Source organism: Vitis vinifera, chromosome 19 (assembly GCF_030704535.1).
Source record: "Vitis vinifera cultivar Pinot Noir 40024 chromosome 19, ASM3070453v1".
Lineage (NCBI taxonomy): Eukaryota > Viridiplantae > Streptophyta > Magnoliopsida > Vitales > Vitaceae > Vitis > Vitis vinifera.
The window spans coordinates 19,183,000-19,202,401 of record NC_081823.1 but is presented as its reverse complement, the minus strand read 5'-3'; the positions used below and the strand labels follow the sequence as shown (position 1 = coordinate 19,202,401).

Here is a 19,402-nt window from a genome sequence, read left to right as displayed (position 1 = left end):
AAAACGATATTGAATTTTCATGACCGATCAAATCAGTTGTGGATTGTGACAAAAAAACATATAGGAAAACAACGTGATTGATCATATAGATGTAGTCCATGTCAAAAACGAAACTGATATATCGTGGCTGATCAAACTAGGTACGGTATGTGACGAAAACCAAATAGGATAGCGACATGACCAATCATATAGGTCCAGTCTATGTTAATTATGCTCTATTATTTGCATTCTGTTTTACATTTGTTAAGTTCTATTTGTTAGTTGCAGTTTCCCTTGTATTTCGGTTTGTAGTGCTTGGCTTTGCTTATTTAAGCAGTCAACGTTCTCATTAATAAATCATCAAGTATTTGCATTCAAAAGTGTGGTACGTTCTCACCCGAAGAGGACAAATGTCTTAGTGTTTATATTCTCTGTGTTGGGACCTATCAATTGGTGACAGTTTCTATTTCAAATTTAACACAGGGACTACAGGCAGAAGGACCTAATTAAACCCAATAAGCGGGAGCTTCTATTTTTATCATCTTTTATTTGTTTTTATTATGTTTTATTTATTATTTATTTAGTACAATTTATCATGATTTTCATTCCTTGAAATTTCTGGCTTATGATTGTTATCCCATCCCACAAACATAATATTTAGTATCATATTGACATACCAATTTTGTACCCATACATCAACTCTATCCCCAACAGACCAAGCATAGTCTCCAATGGCTGCTCTACGTCTCTTCCTTGTTCCTTCAAATTGTATAGCAGTCATAGGATGGGCAAAGCGTATTCTGGGTGGCTTATCTCCTTCACTTTCAAGTGCTACCCATTCCTTTAGCTGCCCTGATCCTGCAGAGATACGAAATAGACATACAAGCCAATTCGATAATGAATCATCAAATGCAACAAACAGATACAAATGAATGAAACAGTGATTTGGATTTTTTTTTTGGGGAAGCTAATGTTCTAGAAGGAGAACTCAGGAAACCAAAACTGTCATAAGCAGTGAAGATAATTGTCTTAGCTAGTAATATATTCAATGAAGATCAAAAGCACAGGTGTCGCATATACACAAGGCATATGCATGATTTGCCCATACACAACACTGTTGAGGGAAGCACTAATACACATGCTCTCCTTTGAATTGCTCCCAACCTAGAAACCATTCGTATCATCGTATGGGCACCTCAAAGTTAATTGATCTAGACATGGATGACCCAAATGAACCACACTGTTACATGTCAGTTAAATGGATAACTACAAAGATCCAGAAACAAACATCTAAAAGGACAACATGACTTGTGAGTTTCCTGATTCCAGGATAAACCTTCCCACAAAGATAGGGCCCTAATACATGCCACTCATTGTCATAAGTACTAACAGAAACTTTTCAGCTTTATAATTTTGCTTGTGCAAAAAATTCTCTAACTCTTGCCTATCAAAAATAGTCCAAATTTTGTGCATTCACAGACATATATAAATCCACATTCATTTGATTCCCAAAGTGCATTGAATGCAATAGCTTACCTTCATCTGATGGAAGTTCCGCGTAACACACATAAGCTTTTTGATCCTTCAAACTCAATACATTTGCCGAGAACCAGGCTGCCTTAGAACCATCTCCATCTTTGAAAACCTAATACATGAAATCACTATTTTAATAAAAAAGAGAGAAGATAAAACTGTGTAGAACCAACATCAAACCATACACACAACAACAAAAAAGGTAAACAGCATGCATTTAAATTTTCAGAGATGACAAAGTGAATCAGACTATGACACTTGTAAACTACAATTTCAAGTGAAACAACTTATGACTCCACAATCAAAATTATTACAATGCACAAGTAGAAAATTCTAATCACTTTCCGGTTACAAACCTCTACAAGGGAGCCCTCCTTGACGCTGTTCTCTTTCAAATTTTCTGTTGTCCTTTCATATTCATTCTGGACAGCAATGGAATTAGATCTTGATCCTACCTCAGATTCAGGAACAACACCAGTGGTTTTGGCCAAGTCAGAAACCTTACGTCCCTTTTGCCCTCTAGAATCATTTTCACTGCTAGTAACAGAACTTGGCATGCCATCTACCAATCTCGTGTGGTCCTCCACCAACTCCCTGGACATTTCCCTTCGAGTAAGTGGCTTCCCATGGTTTACCATATGTGTTTCTTTCTTATCAGATGGAGACACTTTGGGATGTTTATCAGGGTCTTCTTCAACATTATTACCAGCCTGTACTCTGTTCGTGTTGTTTAATCTGACAACAGGCTCAGACAATACTTGGGATGCTTTCCAGTAACCCTCTGGACCAGCTTCAACTAGCTCACTTAAAGGCAAAGGATCACCCATAGCAACAATTTTCCCGGCCTGTGAAACTGCTTCTGCAGCAAGTTCAGCAGCTTTTACTATGGCATCCAAATTTTCAGCTCGCTTTGAGGCAGCTGAAGCAGCTTCAACCCTCCTCCTTGCAGCCTCCCTTGCAGCAACAAGAATAGAACTGGAACAGTTGGTTCCATCATCACCCTTCAATATGGAAGCAGGAGTAGCCTTTCCCAAAATACTAACGCCATCAGAACTTTGACCAGGATGAATATTTGCACTTGAAACCAGTGCTTCATCAGCCATCAATTTTCTTGCAATGCAGCATTTGACGCAATCCTAGCAGCTGCCGCTGCTGCCTTTGCAACAGAAGCAGCAGCTGCTATGGCAGAAGCTATTTTTGCTTGAACATCTGAAATCAATCCAGAATTCTTTTGGTTATCCAACTCACTCCATACCCCTTGACTATGACTAACTGCGGCAGCAGCATCCTCTGCCTGTAACTTAGCCTCCTTGACTTTACCAAGAGTCTCTTCAGTCAACATACCCCTCTGTTCTGCATCTCGACTCCCAAGTTTCATTTGATCAGATGAGAATGTAGGAGATGCAGCAGCAACAAGTTTCCCGGTATTACTTTTAGAAACCAGGCTTGCAGGAGTTGTGATGGAAACAGATGTAGAAAAATGACTCGCAACAACAGGAATTGGTTCTGTTTGAGATTGAGATGGCAAAGAGATCTTGTCAGGACCCTCAGAAGCGGGAGTCATTTTCCTCCTTCTAGGCTTTGGGTCAGTAGTGGGTTGGCCAGGGGATGCTGTTGCTTTTTTTGCATCAAGAAGAGGTGAAGTCCCAGCAAAAACACTTGTAGGACCTCCACTATGACCCATAGGACCAGAAGAGACATGCTTCACACTGGAAGAATGTGGCACAGTTGACTCTCTTAACAGATGTTAATTTAACTGTTTCTGTTACAGGCAGGGCAAGAAAACGAACACTGGCATCAAGTCCAGAAGTTTGAGAGGGAACCCAGGGACCTGGAAAAGTAGGCTGAGATATCCAAGAAGTGTTATGTCCAACAAAGTTCCTTAAAGGCGGAGTCTGATAAGGATGCAATGGAGAAAGTGCCGGATGATGGTCCATAAGTCCACCTCTTGGCAAACCACTGGACTGCATAACATCACCCTGAGTAGAAATACTCCAAAGTGGTGATGGAAGAGGCATCATGGGATTTACAATTGTCGAAGGGGTAGTCAGACACTTGAGCAAACCACAAAGGGAATTTTACCTTAAAACAAGAAGTACCTGATCGAGACTGCAAAGGGGTTTCAGGATTGCTGGGATGGGATTTTTGTCCTTGAAGCCTTTCTACAGAAGCATGCCATGCATTCTCCCACAAGCTCCTTCCACCATCTGAGCACAAGAGATCAAGAATGAGCAACATGTGGGCCTAAGAGAGTTAAAGAAAATTTAGGAATAAAAACTAACCAGGTGTTCCAAAGGCTGATGCCATGCACGCTTCATCGGGTGCCGTTCCTTGGCTGCAACAGGTAATCAAAACGCAGTTAAATATTTCTTTATATAATAGTCATATATTCTATATTCTATGGAAAATTCCAAAATTCCCTTGTTATGATCAAATCTGTAACTTGAGATCATGATGAACATTACAATCAACCTCCCAAATACAATCTTATAACTTTTGGTCTGCTTCCCCTTCATGCTATTCAACAACCAAAAACACAATAAAAAAAGGAAACAGAAACAGCCCGAAATTGGCACACATAATAATAGCCATCAATCTATCAAGTTCCCTTGGTGGGAGTAAGATAACAGGACCCCATAGACTGAACAAAAACAGCCAGTTCTCTCCCTTCCCTTCATGCACACCAGTGTTCTTGTAACATAATGTGCCTATGTTGTGTTAGGTTATATATGTAAAAACAACTTTTTTGTTTTTGTTTTGAGTGGTTGTCATGCTTCCACGTGGAGAGATTTACACAGGTTAAATCTCTTTGCAGCTGGTTTAAATTCTGGTGACTGTACAACAAAAAAGTGAAGAACCGAGAATACAAAGTGAAAAGAAACAGGGTCCTCTGTTTTTTTGGGATTGTCTTAACTCCTCTGTTCCAGGTCTGTTACAAGGTGTCACTCTTCCATTTTTTCTTTCTATAGCCTTTCTCTGTTTCAGGCTGAAACTGCAGCCAACATAATTGGTATCAGAGCAACCCATTTCACGAATCCACCTCTCAATCTAATCTTCGATCCACCTTGCTGTTTCCAATCTGATCTAATCCACTTCTTCTTTTCAAGCCCTTTTATCTCTTAAAACATGCCTCTTGTGTATGGAATTTTAAGAAATTTCCTCTGTTTTGGAAAGAGAGGATACTAGGGTTTCTTTTAATCTGAAGACCAAAATCCGAACCTACAATGCAGCTGAATTGGTGATGTTGCTGTGCAATCAGATTCTGTAGCTAGAAACCCTCAATCTTGAAGCAGACGGACCAAGGACTTGAAGGGTAGATCAATGGCCAGCACAAGTGTTACAAGTATGAGTTCTCAACCTTCTTCTATTCCATTATTTGAAGGAGAAAATTATGACTTTTGGTGCATAAAAATGAAAACTTTATTTATGTCTCAAGATGTTTGGGATTTGGTTGAAAATGGTTTTGATGAACCTGACAATGTGATTACACTAACTCCGGTTGAAAAAGATCAGTTGAAAGAATTGAAAAAAATGGATGCAAAAGCTCTCTTATTTATTCAACAAGGTGTTGGTAATAACATCTTTCCAAGAATTATGAGAGCTTCAAAAGCTAAAGAAGCATGGGACATCCTTCAACAGGAGTTCCAAGGAGACAAAAGAACCCGGTCAGTAAAGCTTCAGGCTTTAAGAAGAGAGCTGGAAAATATGAAAATGAAGGAGAATGAAACTCTAAATGAGTTTTCTTCCAAATTTATGGAGTTAGTAAATTAGATGAAGTCATATGGTGAAGAAATTAGTGATAAAAGAATTGTTGAGAAACTGTTGATCAGTCTACCTAACAAATTTGACCCAATTGTGGCTGTGATTGAAGAAACAAAAGATCTCTCACTACTCAATGTACAAGAGCTATTTGGGTCTTTAAAAACTTATGAACAGAGATTGTTGAGGCATTCTGAAAAATCAGTAGAAAGTGCATTCCAATAAAAAATAAGCCTTAACTCCAGAAATGTTGAAAGGAAACCTATAAGCAATGAAAATAGAAGTGATTCATCTAGAGGTGGCGGAACTGGACGAGGAAGAGCAAGAGGAAGAGATGGAAGACGTAGAGGAAGATTCAACTATGGAAGAAAGTTCACTAACGAAGAAGGCTCATCATTCTCAAAGTGTAATATTTGTAAAAGAAGTAGTCATGTTGAAAAAGATTGTTGGTCCAAAGGGAAGCCTCAATGCTTCAATTGTAAAAAATTTGGGCATGTTCAAAAAGATTGCAGATTTAAGAACAATCAACAAGCAAATTGTGCTGAGGAGAAAGAGGTTGATGAAAACATGTTTTATGCTTGTCAAAGTGTTGCTGAGCAAAAGAATAATGTGTGGTTCCTTGACAGTGGCTGCACAAACCACATGACTGGTAACAAAAATATTTTCCTTGACATGGATACAACCATCAACTCACAAGTCAAAATGGGTAATGGTGATTTAGTGAATGTTAAAGGGAAAGGCACAATTGGCATCCAAACTAAAGTGGGAACCAAGTACATTAGAGATGTTCTTCTTGTACCAGCCTTAGAGCAAAATTTGTTGAGTGTGGGACAGCTAGTAGAGCATGGGTATAAACTTCACTTTGAAAATAATGAGTGCACCATTTATGATAAGGAGCGGAGAAGAAATTTAGTGAAGAAGATAAAGATGGAGAAAAATAGAAGCTTTCCAATTATCTTCAAATATGCTGAAAATGCTGTTTTGAGAATGGAAGATGTTGAAGAAGCTTGGTTGTGGCATAGAAGATTTGGGCATTTGAATTTCAATAGCTTGAAGATGCTTTGTCAAAGGAAGATGGTACAAGGATTGCCAAACACCATTGAAGAAAAGAATGAAGTATGTGACGGTTGTGCTCTTGGGAAGCATCATAGACAATCATTTCCAAAGGGAGTCGCTTGGAGAGCAAAGAAGGTATTGGAGTTAATTCACACTGATATATGTGGGCCTATGTCTACACCTTCTCAAGGCAACAACAAGTACTTTGTATTGTTTATTGACGATTTTACAAGAATGACTTGGGTGTTCTTCATGAAGCAAAAATCAGAAGTGTTCTCTATCTTCAAAAAATTCAAGAGTTTTGTTGAAAAGCAAAGTGGTTGCTACATAAAGACCTTGAGAAGTGACAGATGAATGGAATATACTTCAAGCCAATTTGGTAATTTTTGTGAAGATGAAGGGGTTGAGAGACAGCTTACTGTTGCATATACTCCTCAACAAAATGGAGTAGTTGAAAAGAAGAATCAAACGGTAATGGAAATGGCCAAAGCTATGTTATATGAGAAGGGTTTGCCTAAAATTTTTTGGGCTGAAGCAGTTAACACTGCTGTGTATCTTTTGAATAAATGCCCAACAAAAGCATTATTGAACAAAACTCCGATTGAAGCATGGAGTGGAAGAAAACCATCTGTTAGACACTTCAAAGTGTTTGGGTGCTTATGTTATTCACAAGTTCCAAAGGAAAGAAGGAGCAAGCTGGATGAAACAAGTGAAAAGTGCATCTTCATGGGTTATAGTTCATAGTCAAAGGGTTATAGGCTGTATAATTTGAAAACCAACAAGCTGATCATAAGTAGAGATGTTATTTTTGATGAAAAAGCTGCTTGGAATTGGGAAGAAGGTAAAATTCTGAAGAAAACAATTCTTGTTGATGAACTTCAAACAAAAGCACCAGTTGAAACTGGAAATGGCAGCACTTCAACTTCATCACCTCAAGAATCCCCAAGATCAGTTCCATTATCTCCCTCAATTGAGTCTCCAACTTCAAGCTCGTCATCACCATCCTCAACTCCAAGAAAAATGAGAAGTTTGACTGATGTTTATGAGAGATGCAATTTGTGCATTGTTGAACCTCAAAGTTTTGAAGAGGCAATAAAAGATGAAGATTGGAGGAAAGCAATGGAAAAAGAAATTGATGTCATTGAGAAAAATGAAACATGGCAACTGGTTGAAAAGCCAAAAGACAAAGAAATCATTGGGGTGAAATGGATTTTTAGGGTGAAATACCATTCTGATGGTAGAGTTCAAAGGCTTAAAGCTAGATTGGTTGCAAAAGGCTATTCACAACAGCCGGGTGTTGATTTCCATGAGACCTTTGCTCCAGTTGCTCGCCTTGATACTATTACAACTATTATTGCAGTGGCTGCTCAAAAAGGTTGGTTGTTGTACCAACTTGACATAAAATCTGCATTTTTGAATGGAAAGCTGGATGGAAAGCTGGAAGAAGAGATCTATGTTGAACAACCTGAAGGCTTTGTTGTTGATGGAGAAGAAAACAAAGTTTACAAGATAAAGAAAGCCTTATATGGTTTGAAACAAGCTCCCCGTGCCTGGTACACTCAAATTGACAACTACTTCATTGAAAATGGTTTCATTAGAAGCAAAAGTGAGCCTATCCTCTATGTGAAGAGCAAAGATAATTTCCAAATCCTTATTGTTGCTCTTTATGTTGATGATTTGATTTTTACTGGAAATGATGAGAAGATGGTTGAAAAATTTAGAAATGAAATGATGAAAAAATATGAAATGAGTGATATGGGATTGTTGCATTATTTTTTGGGAATTGAAGTCTATCAAGAAGAAGATGGTGTGTTTATTTGTCAAAAGAGGTATGTTGAACATATCCTCAAAAAGTTTGGCATGGCTGGTTGTAATCCTGTATCTACTCCTTTAGTTGTGAATGAAAAGTTGAGGAAAGAAGATGGAGGGAAGAAGGTTGATGAAACTCACTTTAGAAGTCTTGTTGGAAATCTGTTGTATCTCACTGCAACTAGACCTGACATCATGTCTGCAGCAAGCTTGCTGTCAAGATTCATGCATTATCCTAGTCATTTACATCTTGGAGCAGCAAAAAGAGTCTTGAGATATTTGCAAGGCACGGTTGAACTTGGAATAAAATATTTTAGGAACATTGAAGTGAAGCTAATTGGTCATTGTGATAGTGATTGGGGTGGATGTATTGATGACATGAAAAGCACATCAGGCCATTCTCTCTTGGTTCAGGTGCTATATCTTGGGTCTCAAAAAAGCAAGGCTCAGTGGCTCAATCATCTGCTGAAGCAGAGTATATTTCAGCTTCACTGGCAACTTCTCAAGCCATATGGTTGAGAAGAATTTTAGAAGACATCAAGGAGAAGCAAAATGAAGCAACATATCTACTTTGTGACAACAAATCTGCTATAGCCATTGCAAAAAACTATGTTTTTCATAATAGGACTAGGCATATTGCAGTGAAGTATCATTTTATTAAAGAAGCTATTTCAGATGGTGAGGTTCAATTGATGTACTGTAAATCAAAGGAGCAGGTTGCTGATATCTTCACTAAAGCATTGCCTTTGGAGAAGCTTGTTCACTTCCGAAAGCTTTTGGGTGTCGAGGAACATCACATTAGGGGGGAGAATGTAACATAATGTGCCTATGCTGTGTTAGGTTATATATGTAAAAACAACTTTTTTGTTTTTGTTTTGAGTGGTTGTCATGCTTCCACGTGGAGAGATTTATACAGGTTAAATCTCTTTGCAGCTGGTTTAAATTCTGGTGACTGTACAACAAAAAAGTGAAGAACCGAGAATACAAAGTGAAAAGAAACAGGGTCCTCTGGTTTTTTGGGACTGTCTTAACTCCTCTGTTCCAGGTCTGTTACAAGGTGTCACTCTTCCATTTTTTCTTTCTATAGCCTTTCTCTGTTTCAGGCTGAAACTGCAGCCAACAGTTCTGGCAGTGGTGTATCTAAAGCCAAAGCACCCAGAACCCTTCTTGGTAAACCCTGCTCTCTTTATGCCAAAATGTTATCTAATGCTACCTATCATATACATGGAAAACCAAAAAAAAGACTTGCATCAATGATCCATAAACAAAGATCTGAGCACGCAATTGCACTTGCTGTAAGTCTGTGAAAGGCTGTTGAAATATTGCAGATGGAGAAGCTGAAGTATTCAAATCCGGAAGGTTAGATGTGGGTGTTGTAAGAGTACCACATGATTTTGTACTGATGCGCTCCATATTTCCAGTGTGTTGCATCTCTTTGGATTGCACATACTGAGTAGTCCCTGATGGGCTTGGAGACAAATTGCCAGATTTGTCCACTCTCTCTGGTGGCTGTCTTGCATGAGCTGTATCTTTCACATTGCTGCCTTTCTTAGCAGTTTCTTTCCCAGTTGCCTTGCCAGATGCGCGCTTTGTTTTATGTTCAGTACCTTTAGAACTGCCAGATGTGATCCCTCCAGATGCTCGAGGGCTTCCACGAGAAATTTCCTGTGCCATCTTGGGATCCATTTGGCCTAAGACTGATGTTGAAGGAGATCCCTCGACAATCTTCAAAAAAGAAAGACCAAAAAATTCTTGATGAAGATCATCAGAAAAGAATCAGGATATAATAGTAAAACAGAGAATTAAACGATATGGGATCCATCTAATTCTTCAGAAAAGCATTATAATGATTTTCTGACAATACTCAGGTAATAACGAAGGAAGCAATCTTTTAAAAACTATAACGACAAAAATAAAAAAGAAATTTACCACCGATGTTTAGCATGCTTGAGTAGAGAATGGTTGCCAACACTTACCAGCTTCTCTTTCAGGCAGATCTGCCAATGCACCCACCTCAAAGGAGAAGCTTCTCTCATCTTTGGAGGAATCATTTTCTTTAGGATCCTGAGACATAGAAGAACCTTTTAGAGGAACCCCATCAATTACCTCTGGGACTGGAACATTCTGACCTACAGCACTCCTTACTCCCTCCTGGGATTCTTTTTCACTCTGGGGAAGGTGGATGCAACTAATGACAGTAGGAGAGCCACAATTAGGCTTATCAGAGTCTGCATTGTTCTTCCCACCTTCAGTCACATGAAGCTTAGCATCATGTTCCAACACTGACGCGGCACTGAAGGAACCTTCATGGCCATTTAAAGCATCACCTGCAAAATCAGAATCCCAATCTGGTTGGAATGATTCAAGATGGAATTAAGGAACAATTGATGCTGAGATTCAGCATTGTTACCCCAGTCCCAAGGATGTGTTTGATCAATAAAACAGTTGCTAAAGTCCTATAATTACCTAAGGGAATTTACACCACACATTATCTGAATCCTATTTGGACAAAAGAAAAAAAAAAATCTACATTTTGCTTTTTCTAAATCCCACCATGGCCGATTAAGTTTCTCTAATCCAGTTAAATGTTATAGCTTTACTTGGAACCAAGTACCACTATTTTCATGTGAAAGTTGTGCATAGTATTGTTCTCTTTTTATTCTTTTCCACAGTAATGATTTCTTTGTTTCCCTTCTCCTTTTTTATTAAGTGACGACAAGATGGTGAATGGAATTAGCAAAGCTCCAATCACAGGTTTCCGTAAAGACAATCATCTCATAAAATAAAGCAGTAAAAAAGATATCAACACAACAAAGCAAAATATACAGCTCAAAATGGCATAATATCCCCAACAAAGGGCACTAAATGTGAAGCTCCTTGCATAAATTATTTGACTTGACTTATTACATCACACCCTGCACTGTGCGCATGCAGTACAGGACGAGTTTGTATGGACAATACATTCAGAGGGATGGACTGATCTGCATGGCAGTTGACTGGAATCTTCTATAGAATTCAATAATATCGGAGGTAGTTAGATATTTTCTAGGATGCATGGAGACAGGTCAAGAGGATAGTTTCAAACTGTTTGTTATTGGGATCCATGGATCCATTACTCTGTCATCTCAATTAAGTTTGATATATACAGGCACCAGAGAGTCTTTTTGAGATGGGAGAGAACCTCCCTTCAGCAGGAAACCGCTATGGTGACATACACCAAATATTGAGTAATTTGATAGAGTTGAGCAATTCAGATATTGTCTGCCATTTGATAACTATTTCATGTTTAGATCATAATATGATTAATAATTTAATAAGGCGATTCATAATTAACTGTATGAAGCTATGGGTTATAATTTTGAATAAGAACTTATTTTGCAATAATAAGATCATACATAAAGGTGCATTTGTCATCAGAAGTTGGTTGGAACTTGACTAACACGAACTTAACAAATTAAGGTGCCGCAAACTCTATCATGTAGATTAAAATTTGATCTACAATAGCACAAAATTGGGTTTCCGGATCCTATGATTAAGTCAAACACTTTCGTCAAGTTATACCCACATCCCCAAAAACAAAATTAAAAGGGATGAAAAGCCCTTTCTTCCATTTGCAATTGTCCATAAATTGACCAAATCAGAGCTCTCCACAACTGAGTTTTCCATCATTAATTGTGCAACACCAATTTGGCTTCTAAGAAAAACTAGGAACATCAATGGTGAGCTTAATCAGGCAACAAAGCCAGGCTGGTTTATTGGAACAGGTTGATAACAAATGTAACTGGATTCAAGTCTATAGACCAGTTTCAAGTTTAGATAAAGCTTCAGCATATTATGCAAGTGTTTCCTTCATTCAATGAACATAGATTACACTAATTGCATGTACTCATTTGTTGTATTAGGAATTAGGTAGGAGATGGGACATATAACCGGGTACAGAAATTGGGTTCAAAATATGTCATCACTATGTCCCTTTACAATTCATGGGTAAACAAGCTCAATGAACAGAGAGAGCACACTGAACATTTTTTGTTTCTCCCATTTTGTATCAATGGACAGAGTTGCTTTCCAATGTTCTCAACTTGATGGTCAAATAGATTTTGTATTTGGTAATGGATGATTGGGTTAAAAACATCCATGGATGAACAGTGGTATGTGGAAAGATTGCATTTATCATAGTCTCTGTTTACATATTAAGATCAACATAGTTAAACCCAAATTTTGTCATATCCCACCCCCTTACAACCAAAGTAAAGAAAAATGAAGGCAAAGATGAACAGAGGAAATGACAGGCAGAAACTATTAATAGTCTTAGTTCTAAAGAAGGATGAATAAGAAGGATAAATCATAATGTATCAACTCACTTCCAGTACTTGAGACAGCTGTCTGCTGACGCTTATCTCCAGACACTGAAGTAGCTCCATTTTCCTCCTGAACTCTTTGCCAATATCAGAGCAAGAACCCTCCGAGAAGAAAGGCACAGGCGGTGTAAGCATGTGTCCTTTTCTTGAAATTTCCACATCTGACAAAGAAATGTAGGCATCAGTCATACAGAGGTTCAATATCAGGACAAGGGAAAACAATTTGAGAAGAAAAACTAATATTTCTTCATAGAAAATTCCATATCACATCAATTCAAACAACAAACACAATAGGCCAGTGCAGAAGGGCAGATAGACGAACATAACCACACGCATTTGGGATAAGTAACACAGTGCCAATTAAAAACAATAGATAGAGCAAGCTGAGATTGGCCATGTGCAACAAAGACTTAAAAGTAAAAAAGCAACGCTGTTTAGAATATCTAGACGAACAAGGCAACAAGGACTAGTAATGTGGCAGAGCCAGAGAAAAATGGCAGGATGGATATGACTTGAATGGACCATAACAGCTGGAGTAGTTTGGCAAAGTAGGATGTCCTGGCAGTTCTCAATAGGTGAGGAATAAGGTTTTAATTTGAGGTAAGTATTAGATATTGACTAGAATGCCACACATCTCAGAAAAACTTAATTTCAAATTAACTACTAGATGAAAAAATGATACAAAAAAAAAACAAATATAAAAATAAATGTTCACCTGTAACTTTTAAGGAAGCCTCATCAAAGCCCTCTTTTGTGGTTGCTTCTTCAGAAATTTGAACAAGTACTGCTTCAGCACCATCACCCTCTTTCACTGTTGAATCACACAGAACAGGGCAGACTTCCAACTTCTTAGACTCTTGATCGTCTTTGTCAGTGATCATTGCTTGAGGTTCATTCTGGCTCACTGCATTAGAAATCTCCATCATTGGCAAAGATGAATCGATTGTCTCAGATGGCTTCTCTCCAGCAGTGTCACAACATGCATCTTTTTCATCAGAAGCTGAAACCATCTTACTTCCCACTTGAGAATTGTTGAATGATATGTCCTAGGAGCTGCTGACATGGAGCTGAGTAGATTGAAGTGGAAGTAGTCAAATAAGTTAGTCATGTGGAAGATTTACCTATTCCTTAGGAAGTATTTGTTGGTTTGTTTCTATTCTTTAGGAAGTATCTATAGGTAGCAAGTTTGTTGCTATTTTTTTTTATGTTTTTTCTATTTTAAACTTGCTGTATAAATAAGTACTTTGAAACTTAATAAAAAATATCACTTCAGATTCCTCAACGTTCTGTTGCTTCCTGAGAGTTTCTACACTTTGTTTCAATCAAAACCAACAAATTGGTACCATAGCCAAGTTCTTGAGTAACTTGTGAGGTGAGTGAGCCTAAAAAACCTACAAACAATATCCAAAATGACCTCAGAAGCTTCACTAAATGCACTGGCACCTCTAGTGTTTGATGGAATAAATTATCAAGTGTGGGTTGTCCGTATGAAAGCCTACCTTGATGCTAGTGATCTGTGGGAAGCTGTTAGTGAGGAATATGAAGTTCCTCCTCTGTCCGACAATCCAACTATGGCTCAGATAAAACTACACAATGAGAGGAGGCAAAGGAAATCAAAGGCAAAAGCTAGTCTATTTACAACTGTCTCATCTACAATTTTCACCAGAATCATGACACTGAAGACAACAAATGAAATATGGAACTTCTTGAAGAAGGAATATGAAGGAAATGAACGAGTCAAAGGTATGCAAGTGTTGAACTTGATTAGAGAATTTGAGATGCAAAGGATGAAAGAATTAGAAACAATCAAGGATTATTCAAATAGACTTCTTAGTATTGTTAACAAAGTAAGACTTCTTGGTATTGAATTTTCTGATTCTAGAATAGTTCAGAAAATTTTTATAACAATTCCTAAAAAGTTTAAGACTACAATATCATCTCTAGAAAACTCAAAAGATGTGTCAAGTATCACCTTGGTAGAGCTGTTGAATGCATTATAGGCTCAAGAACAAAGGAGGTTTATGAGACAAGAAGGATCTATGGAGGGTGCATTTTAGGCCATATCTTAGTACAAGAAAGAAATGCAAAGCAACAATAACAGCAACAACAACACTTAAAAGTTTCCACCATGTCCTTACTATAAAAAATCCAATCATCCACAAAAAAGGTGATGGTGGAGGCCGGATGTAAAATGTTACAAGTGTGGTCAACTAGGGCATGTGGAAAGGATATGCAAATCTCAACAGCAGCAAGGAGAAGTCAAGGCTGCTGTGGAAGAACTTCAAGATGAGGAACTGTTTGTGGTATCATGCTTTGCCACTAATAGCTTCCCAGAAACTTGGCTTATAGACAGTGGTTGTACAAACCATATGACTTATGATCAAGGGCTCTTTAAGGAACTTGACAAAACTGTTACTTCCAAAGTTAGAATTGGAAATGGAGCATATCTTGCAGTAAAAGGCAAAGGAACAGTGGCAATTGAAGGCCACACATGTTTTAAATTAATCTCTAATGTCTTATATGTTCCTGAGATTAATCAAAATCTGTTGAGTGTTGGTCAGCTGCTGGAAAAAGGCTATAAGGTGCTGTTTGAGGACAATCATTGCATGATTATTGATGCACAAGGCAGAAAGGTATTTATAGTCCAAATGAAAGGCAAAAGCTTTGCCTTGGATTTGATGCAAGAAGAGCAGGCTGCAATTCACAAAGAAGAAAGCAATACAATGCTTTGGCATAGACATTTGAGGCACTTTCATCATACCACCCTTTTCTTTATGAAGAAGAACGATCTTGGAGAAGGCTTACCTGAATTAGAGGTGAAGCCTCCTACTTGTGTAGCTTGTCAGTACAGGAAACAAACAAGACTTCCTTTCCCATAAAACAAGGCTTGGAGAACTACTCAGAAGTTGCAGTTAGTACACACTGATGTGGGAGGACCTCAAAGAACACCATCACTGAATGGCAGCATTGAGCACCAGTTTACAACACCATATACCCCTTAACATAATGGAGTCATTGAGAGGAAAAATAGAACACTTATGGAAATGACAAGGTGTTTGCTGCATGATAAAGGGTTGCCAAGAAATTCTGGGCTGAGGCTGCACATACATCAGTCTTTTTGCTTAATAGACTACCAACAAAAGCTTTGCAACAAAAGACTCCATTTGAATCATGGCATGGCCATAAACCAAGGTTGCAAAATTTAAAAACATTTGGTTGTCTTTGTTTCTCTTATATTCCACATGTTAAGAGAGACAAATTGGATAAGAAAGTCAGAATGCTGATATCTTAACCAAGCCACTTCCCAAAGCTAGATATGAGTACTTGAGGCAAAGGCTTGGAGCAACTCCAGAGACAAGGAGGAGTGTTGAATGACATGTCCTAGGAGCTGCTGACATGGAGCTGAGTAGATTGAAGTGGAAGTAGTCAAATAAGTTAGTCATGTGGAAGATTTACCTATTCCTTAGGAAGTATTTGTTGGTTTGTTTCTATTCTTTAGGAAGTATCTATAGGTAGCAGGTTTGTTGCTATTTTTTTATGTTTTTCTGTTTTAAGCTAGCTGTATAAATAAGTACTTTGAAGCTTAATAAAAAATATCACTTTAGATTCCTCAACGTTCTGTTGCTTCCTGAGAGTTTCTACACTTTGTTTCAATCAAAACCAACAAGAATGCTTGATCCCAGCTGATAAACTTACTTCCACAGAACCTCCATCTACAACTTCTTCCTTTCTATCCAAGTGAGTAAGCCCCACTATAAGTGAAGGTGGTTTCCCATCCTCTTTATGGACAAAAGAATCAACAGTGCTAACACCTAAACCAGAAGGCAAGGAAGAACCATCTAATGTTTCATGTGATGCCAAGTCAGTATCTTTCAAGACTACATATGGTTCTGCAGAAGAAAAATAAGAGGAACAGAAGAACAGTTAGAAGATCCAGCAACTTTAGGGCATGTCTGAAAACTGTTCTTGAACACAATTTTTTATTTTTTAAAACAAAAAACACTTTCTAACTTTAAAAATATGTTGTTTTCTTAGAACAAATTTTAGGTTTTTTCAAATGTCCTTTGTAGAGTGTTCTAACAAACAATTGGCATATGGAGTTTGGGAACTTTTGCATTGTACATAAAGTCAACAATACCTGCATGGAGAAAGACATAAGATTTTGTTCTTCAAAACAATTGAAAATTGTTTCTAAGAACTGATCTCAAAAACTGTGCTTTAAGAACTGTTTTTGAAAATATTGCCGAACAAGCCCTTAGATTTTAAGGATCAAAAATAAAGATTTCATGTGCACTTGGTTCATTCCTAGAAGCAGCATCAGATTGTAATCTAGGAACTACCACCTCATTTTCTTTGCTACATTCACCAATAGGCAAGGATCCACCAATCTCATGTTCCATATTACTCAAATCAGTACTTAACTTCACATTCCCCTCCTCAACAACAGGAACCTCTGAATCAAAGTTATGAATACCACTCTGCCTGGAGACTACATTTTGAATGCGTATTTGAATAGACTCAGATGGAGTGGAAATTGGAACATGGTCTCCAGCATTTAGATCTTCTCCATGAACTCCAAAAGCAACATTGGCACATTTTACATTTTCAGTTGTATGTGATTCCCCACACAATTCAGCTGAAAAAGATACCACAAGCTTACTAGAAATATCTCCCTCGTGATGGCTTCCACTTCCATGACAATTACCTTCAGAAAGTCTATTGGTTTCCTCAGATAACAGAGAAGTGTCCAAGTGACTGGTTGAAATCTCACTATTCAATTGGTTCCCACTTTCCAACAAATCATCCTTTTTCTTCACAAAACTGCTCTTTCCATAAGTCAGCTGCAAATGAGAGTCCTTCTTCTGCTCTAATATGGCACAATTTTCTGCATTTCTGTTGCTGACCTCAACCGCATGCCCTGAAAAACTACTCTCACCTTTTGAAGCAATGGGTGACCCCCCCTGCATATTTCCTGTAAATTGATCAACCATTTCTGTGTCTTTTGACAAGACCACTTCTTCACATTTGCTCTCCTGAACAGATTCCTTTACACCCTTGCTGCATCCTTCCACAACATTCAGTTCAAAGTCACTCTTCACGATCGTACTAGAAGGTCCCTCCACATTACTAGTACAAGTTTCAACAGCATTTCCTTCTCCCCTAGATTCTTCGGAGTCCAAATAGGGAGGGTGCTCCAAGTTACCAGCACCACTGTCAACTAAATTTCCCTCCAGAACTTTATCATTCATTTGGTCCTCCTTGCTCAAAACATTGTGCTCCTCTCCATCCACATCATTATCTTTTGATAAGGCATCTCCACTACCATGACTAATATCATTTATATGATCTGGGGGAGCCTTTTGATTGTTCAACTCCTCAGCACTTGTAACGACATTATGCATAGAGGTCATTATATTATCAACTTGCATCCCAGAAGCAGAAAAATCGTCCTGAGTATTGTTATTCAGGGATTCATTAACCAAAGTATCAATTTCCCTTTGATTTGCATCATCATCATCTTTGCTATCAATTAACATATTTCCCTCAATGACAGGTAAGTCAGTGGATTCATTATCATAATCCATGGGTGTATCCCTACAAGGAAGCAAAGGTTAGATGAGGAGAAATTTGCATGGGTATATCCATGCACTTGCATGTGTGAGAGACAAACATAGAGGGAAAGAGGGATGGAGAGTATTGTAAAGATATGCATAAGTCAATCTCAAAATTCTGGAAGTGTACAGCAAAAAAAAGATAATACTACGTACGAGTGTAAAGTTTTGTGGAGAAAAATCTAAAAGAATGTTGATGCTTTATTGCTGCATATCACTGATTTTTATGCTAACATGTCACTTCTTAATTATTAACATGAAACAACAGTAATTGCCTTTCAGAAACCATTTCAACCATAATGTCAAAATTATTACCGACATCAATGTTGAACCACCATCATAATATATCTCTTCAAAAAGGAAGAAGCAAACTAATGTAATTGACACAGGCCCTCTAATTGAATGTTCAACCATGCAGCTTACACTACACTACTCAGAGATTGCTATAATTATATATTCAAAAATTAATGAGTCATAACTTATTTCCAGCTATAAATTATTATAAGAAATGTACTCAACAGTACATGTTTGCCATGTTCCATGGTACTATGCATGGGAAAAGCTCAAAGTAAACCATTGACATAAGATACTGAGATTCAATCACAGTTCCAAAAACAGAAGAATTATCAGCTAAGAATCCCTACTACAGTGGGATCAATCTGAAATGACCCCAAATAAGAATGTTGATACTTTATTGCTGCATATTACTGATTTAATATGTGCGTGGGAACGGTTCAGATTACTGTTTGAAGGTTTTTTTTTTTTTAAATAGGCAAAACGAGGACATGTATTAAAAGCGCCTTAAAGAAGGCGAAGCAAGTACAGCGACATATACATAAATACATATACGCAAACACATGCCATGCACAAACGCATATATATAGAAGTACGGATTAGTCTTTGATTCACAAATTGCTGGGTGAACTTATCTTGAACTCAAATCTGATTTTCATAATCCCAGTTACTAAATTTATGGACAACTCTGGATAATCAAATATTTCATTTTCATCAGACTGCCAAAAGTTTACTAATGCTGTGAAAGTGAACCTACATCACTCCTTTCTTGAAAAATTGGGAAGATGAAAGGTCATTCCACATTACAGCTTGTTAGGTTGCTAGGTCAACCATGCCATGTGAGCATGAGACAGAGTAATGAGACCAATCATACGCAGATGCAATTTAGTAAATTAAGAACTAAAAATTAGCTCTACATTTCACACAAATTAACAAGAAAAGACTTCATTTTTCGCTCTAATCACACCCTTCTTCTCCGCACATACATGTATAGGAAAC

The 19,402-nt window shown here is 37.8% G+C and overlaps 1 protein-coding gene and 1 pseudogene across 1 annotated transcript; both read right to left on the bottom strand.

Moving 5' to 3' along the window:
* Window positions 1-559: 559 nt before the first annotated feature.
* Window positions 560-10,451, bottom strand: LOC104877714 (uncharacterized; annotated as a pseudogene).
* On the bottom strand, window positions 10,219-13,521 carry LOC104877713 (uncharacterized). Its single transcript, XM_010646498.3, has 3 exons — window positions 13,213-13,521; window positions 12,501-12,658; window positions 10,219-10,463 (listed from the first exon to the last, which is right to left on the bottom strand). The coding sequence occupies exons 1-3, from the start codon at window positions 13,505-13,507 to the stop codon at window positions 10,452-10,454; spliced, it is 465 nt and encodes a 154-aa protein (XP_010644800.2). The 5' UTR covers window positions 13,508-13,521; the 3' UTR covers window positions 10,219-10,451.
* Between the last annotated feature and the right edge of the window lie 5,881 nt (window positions 13,522-19,402).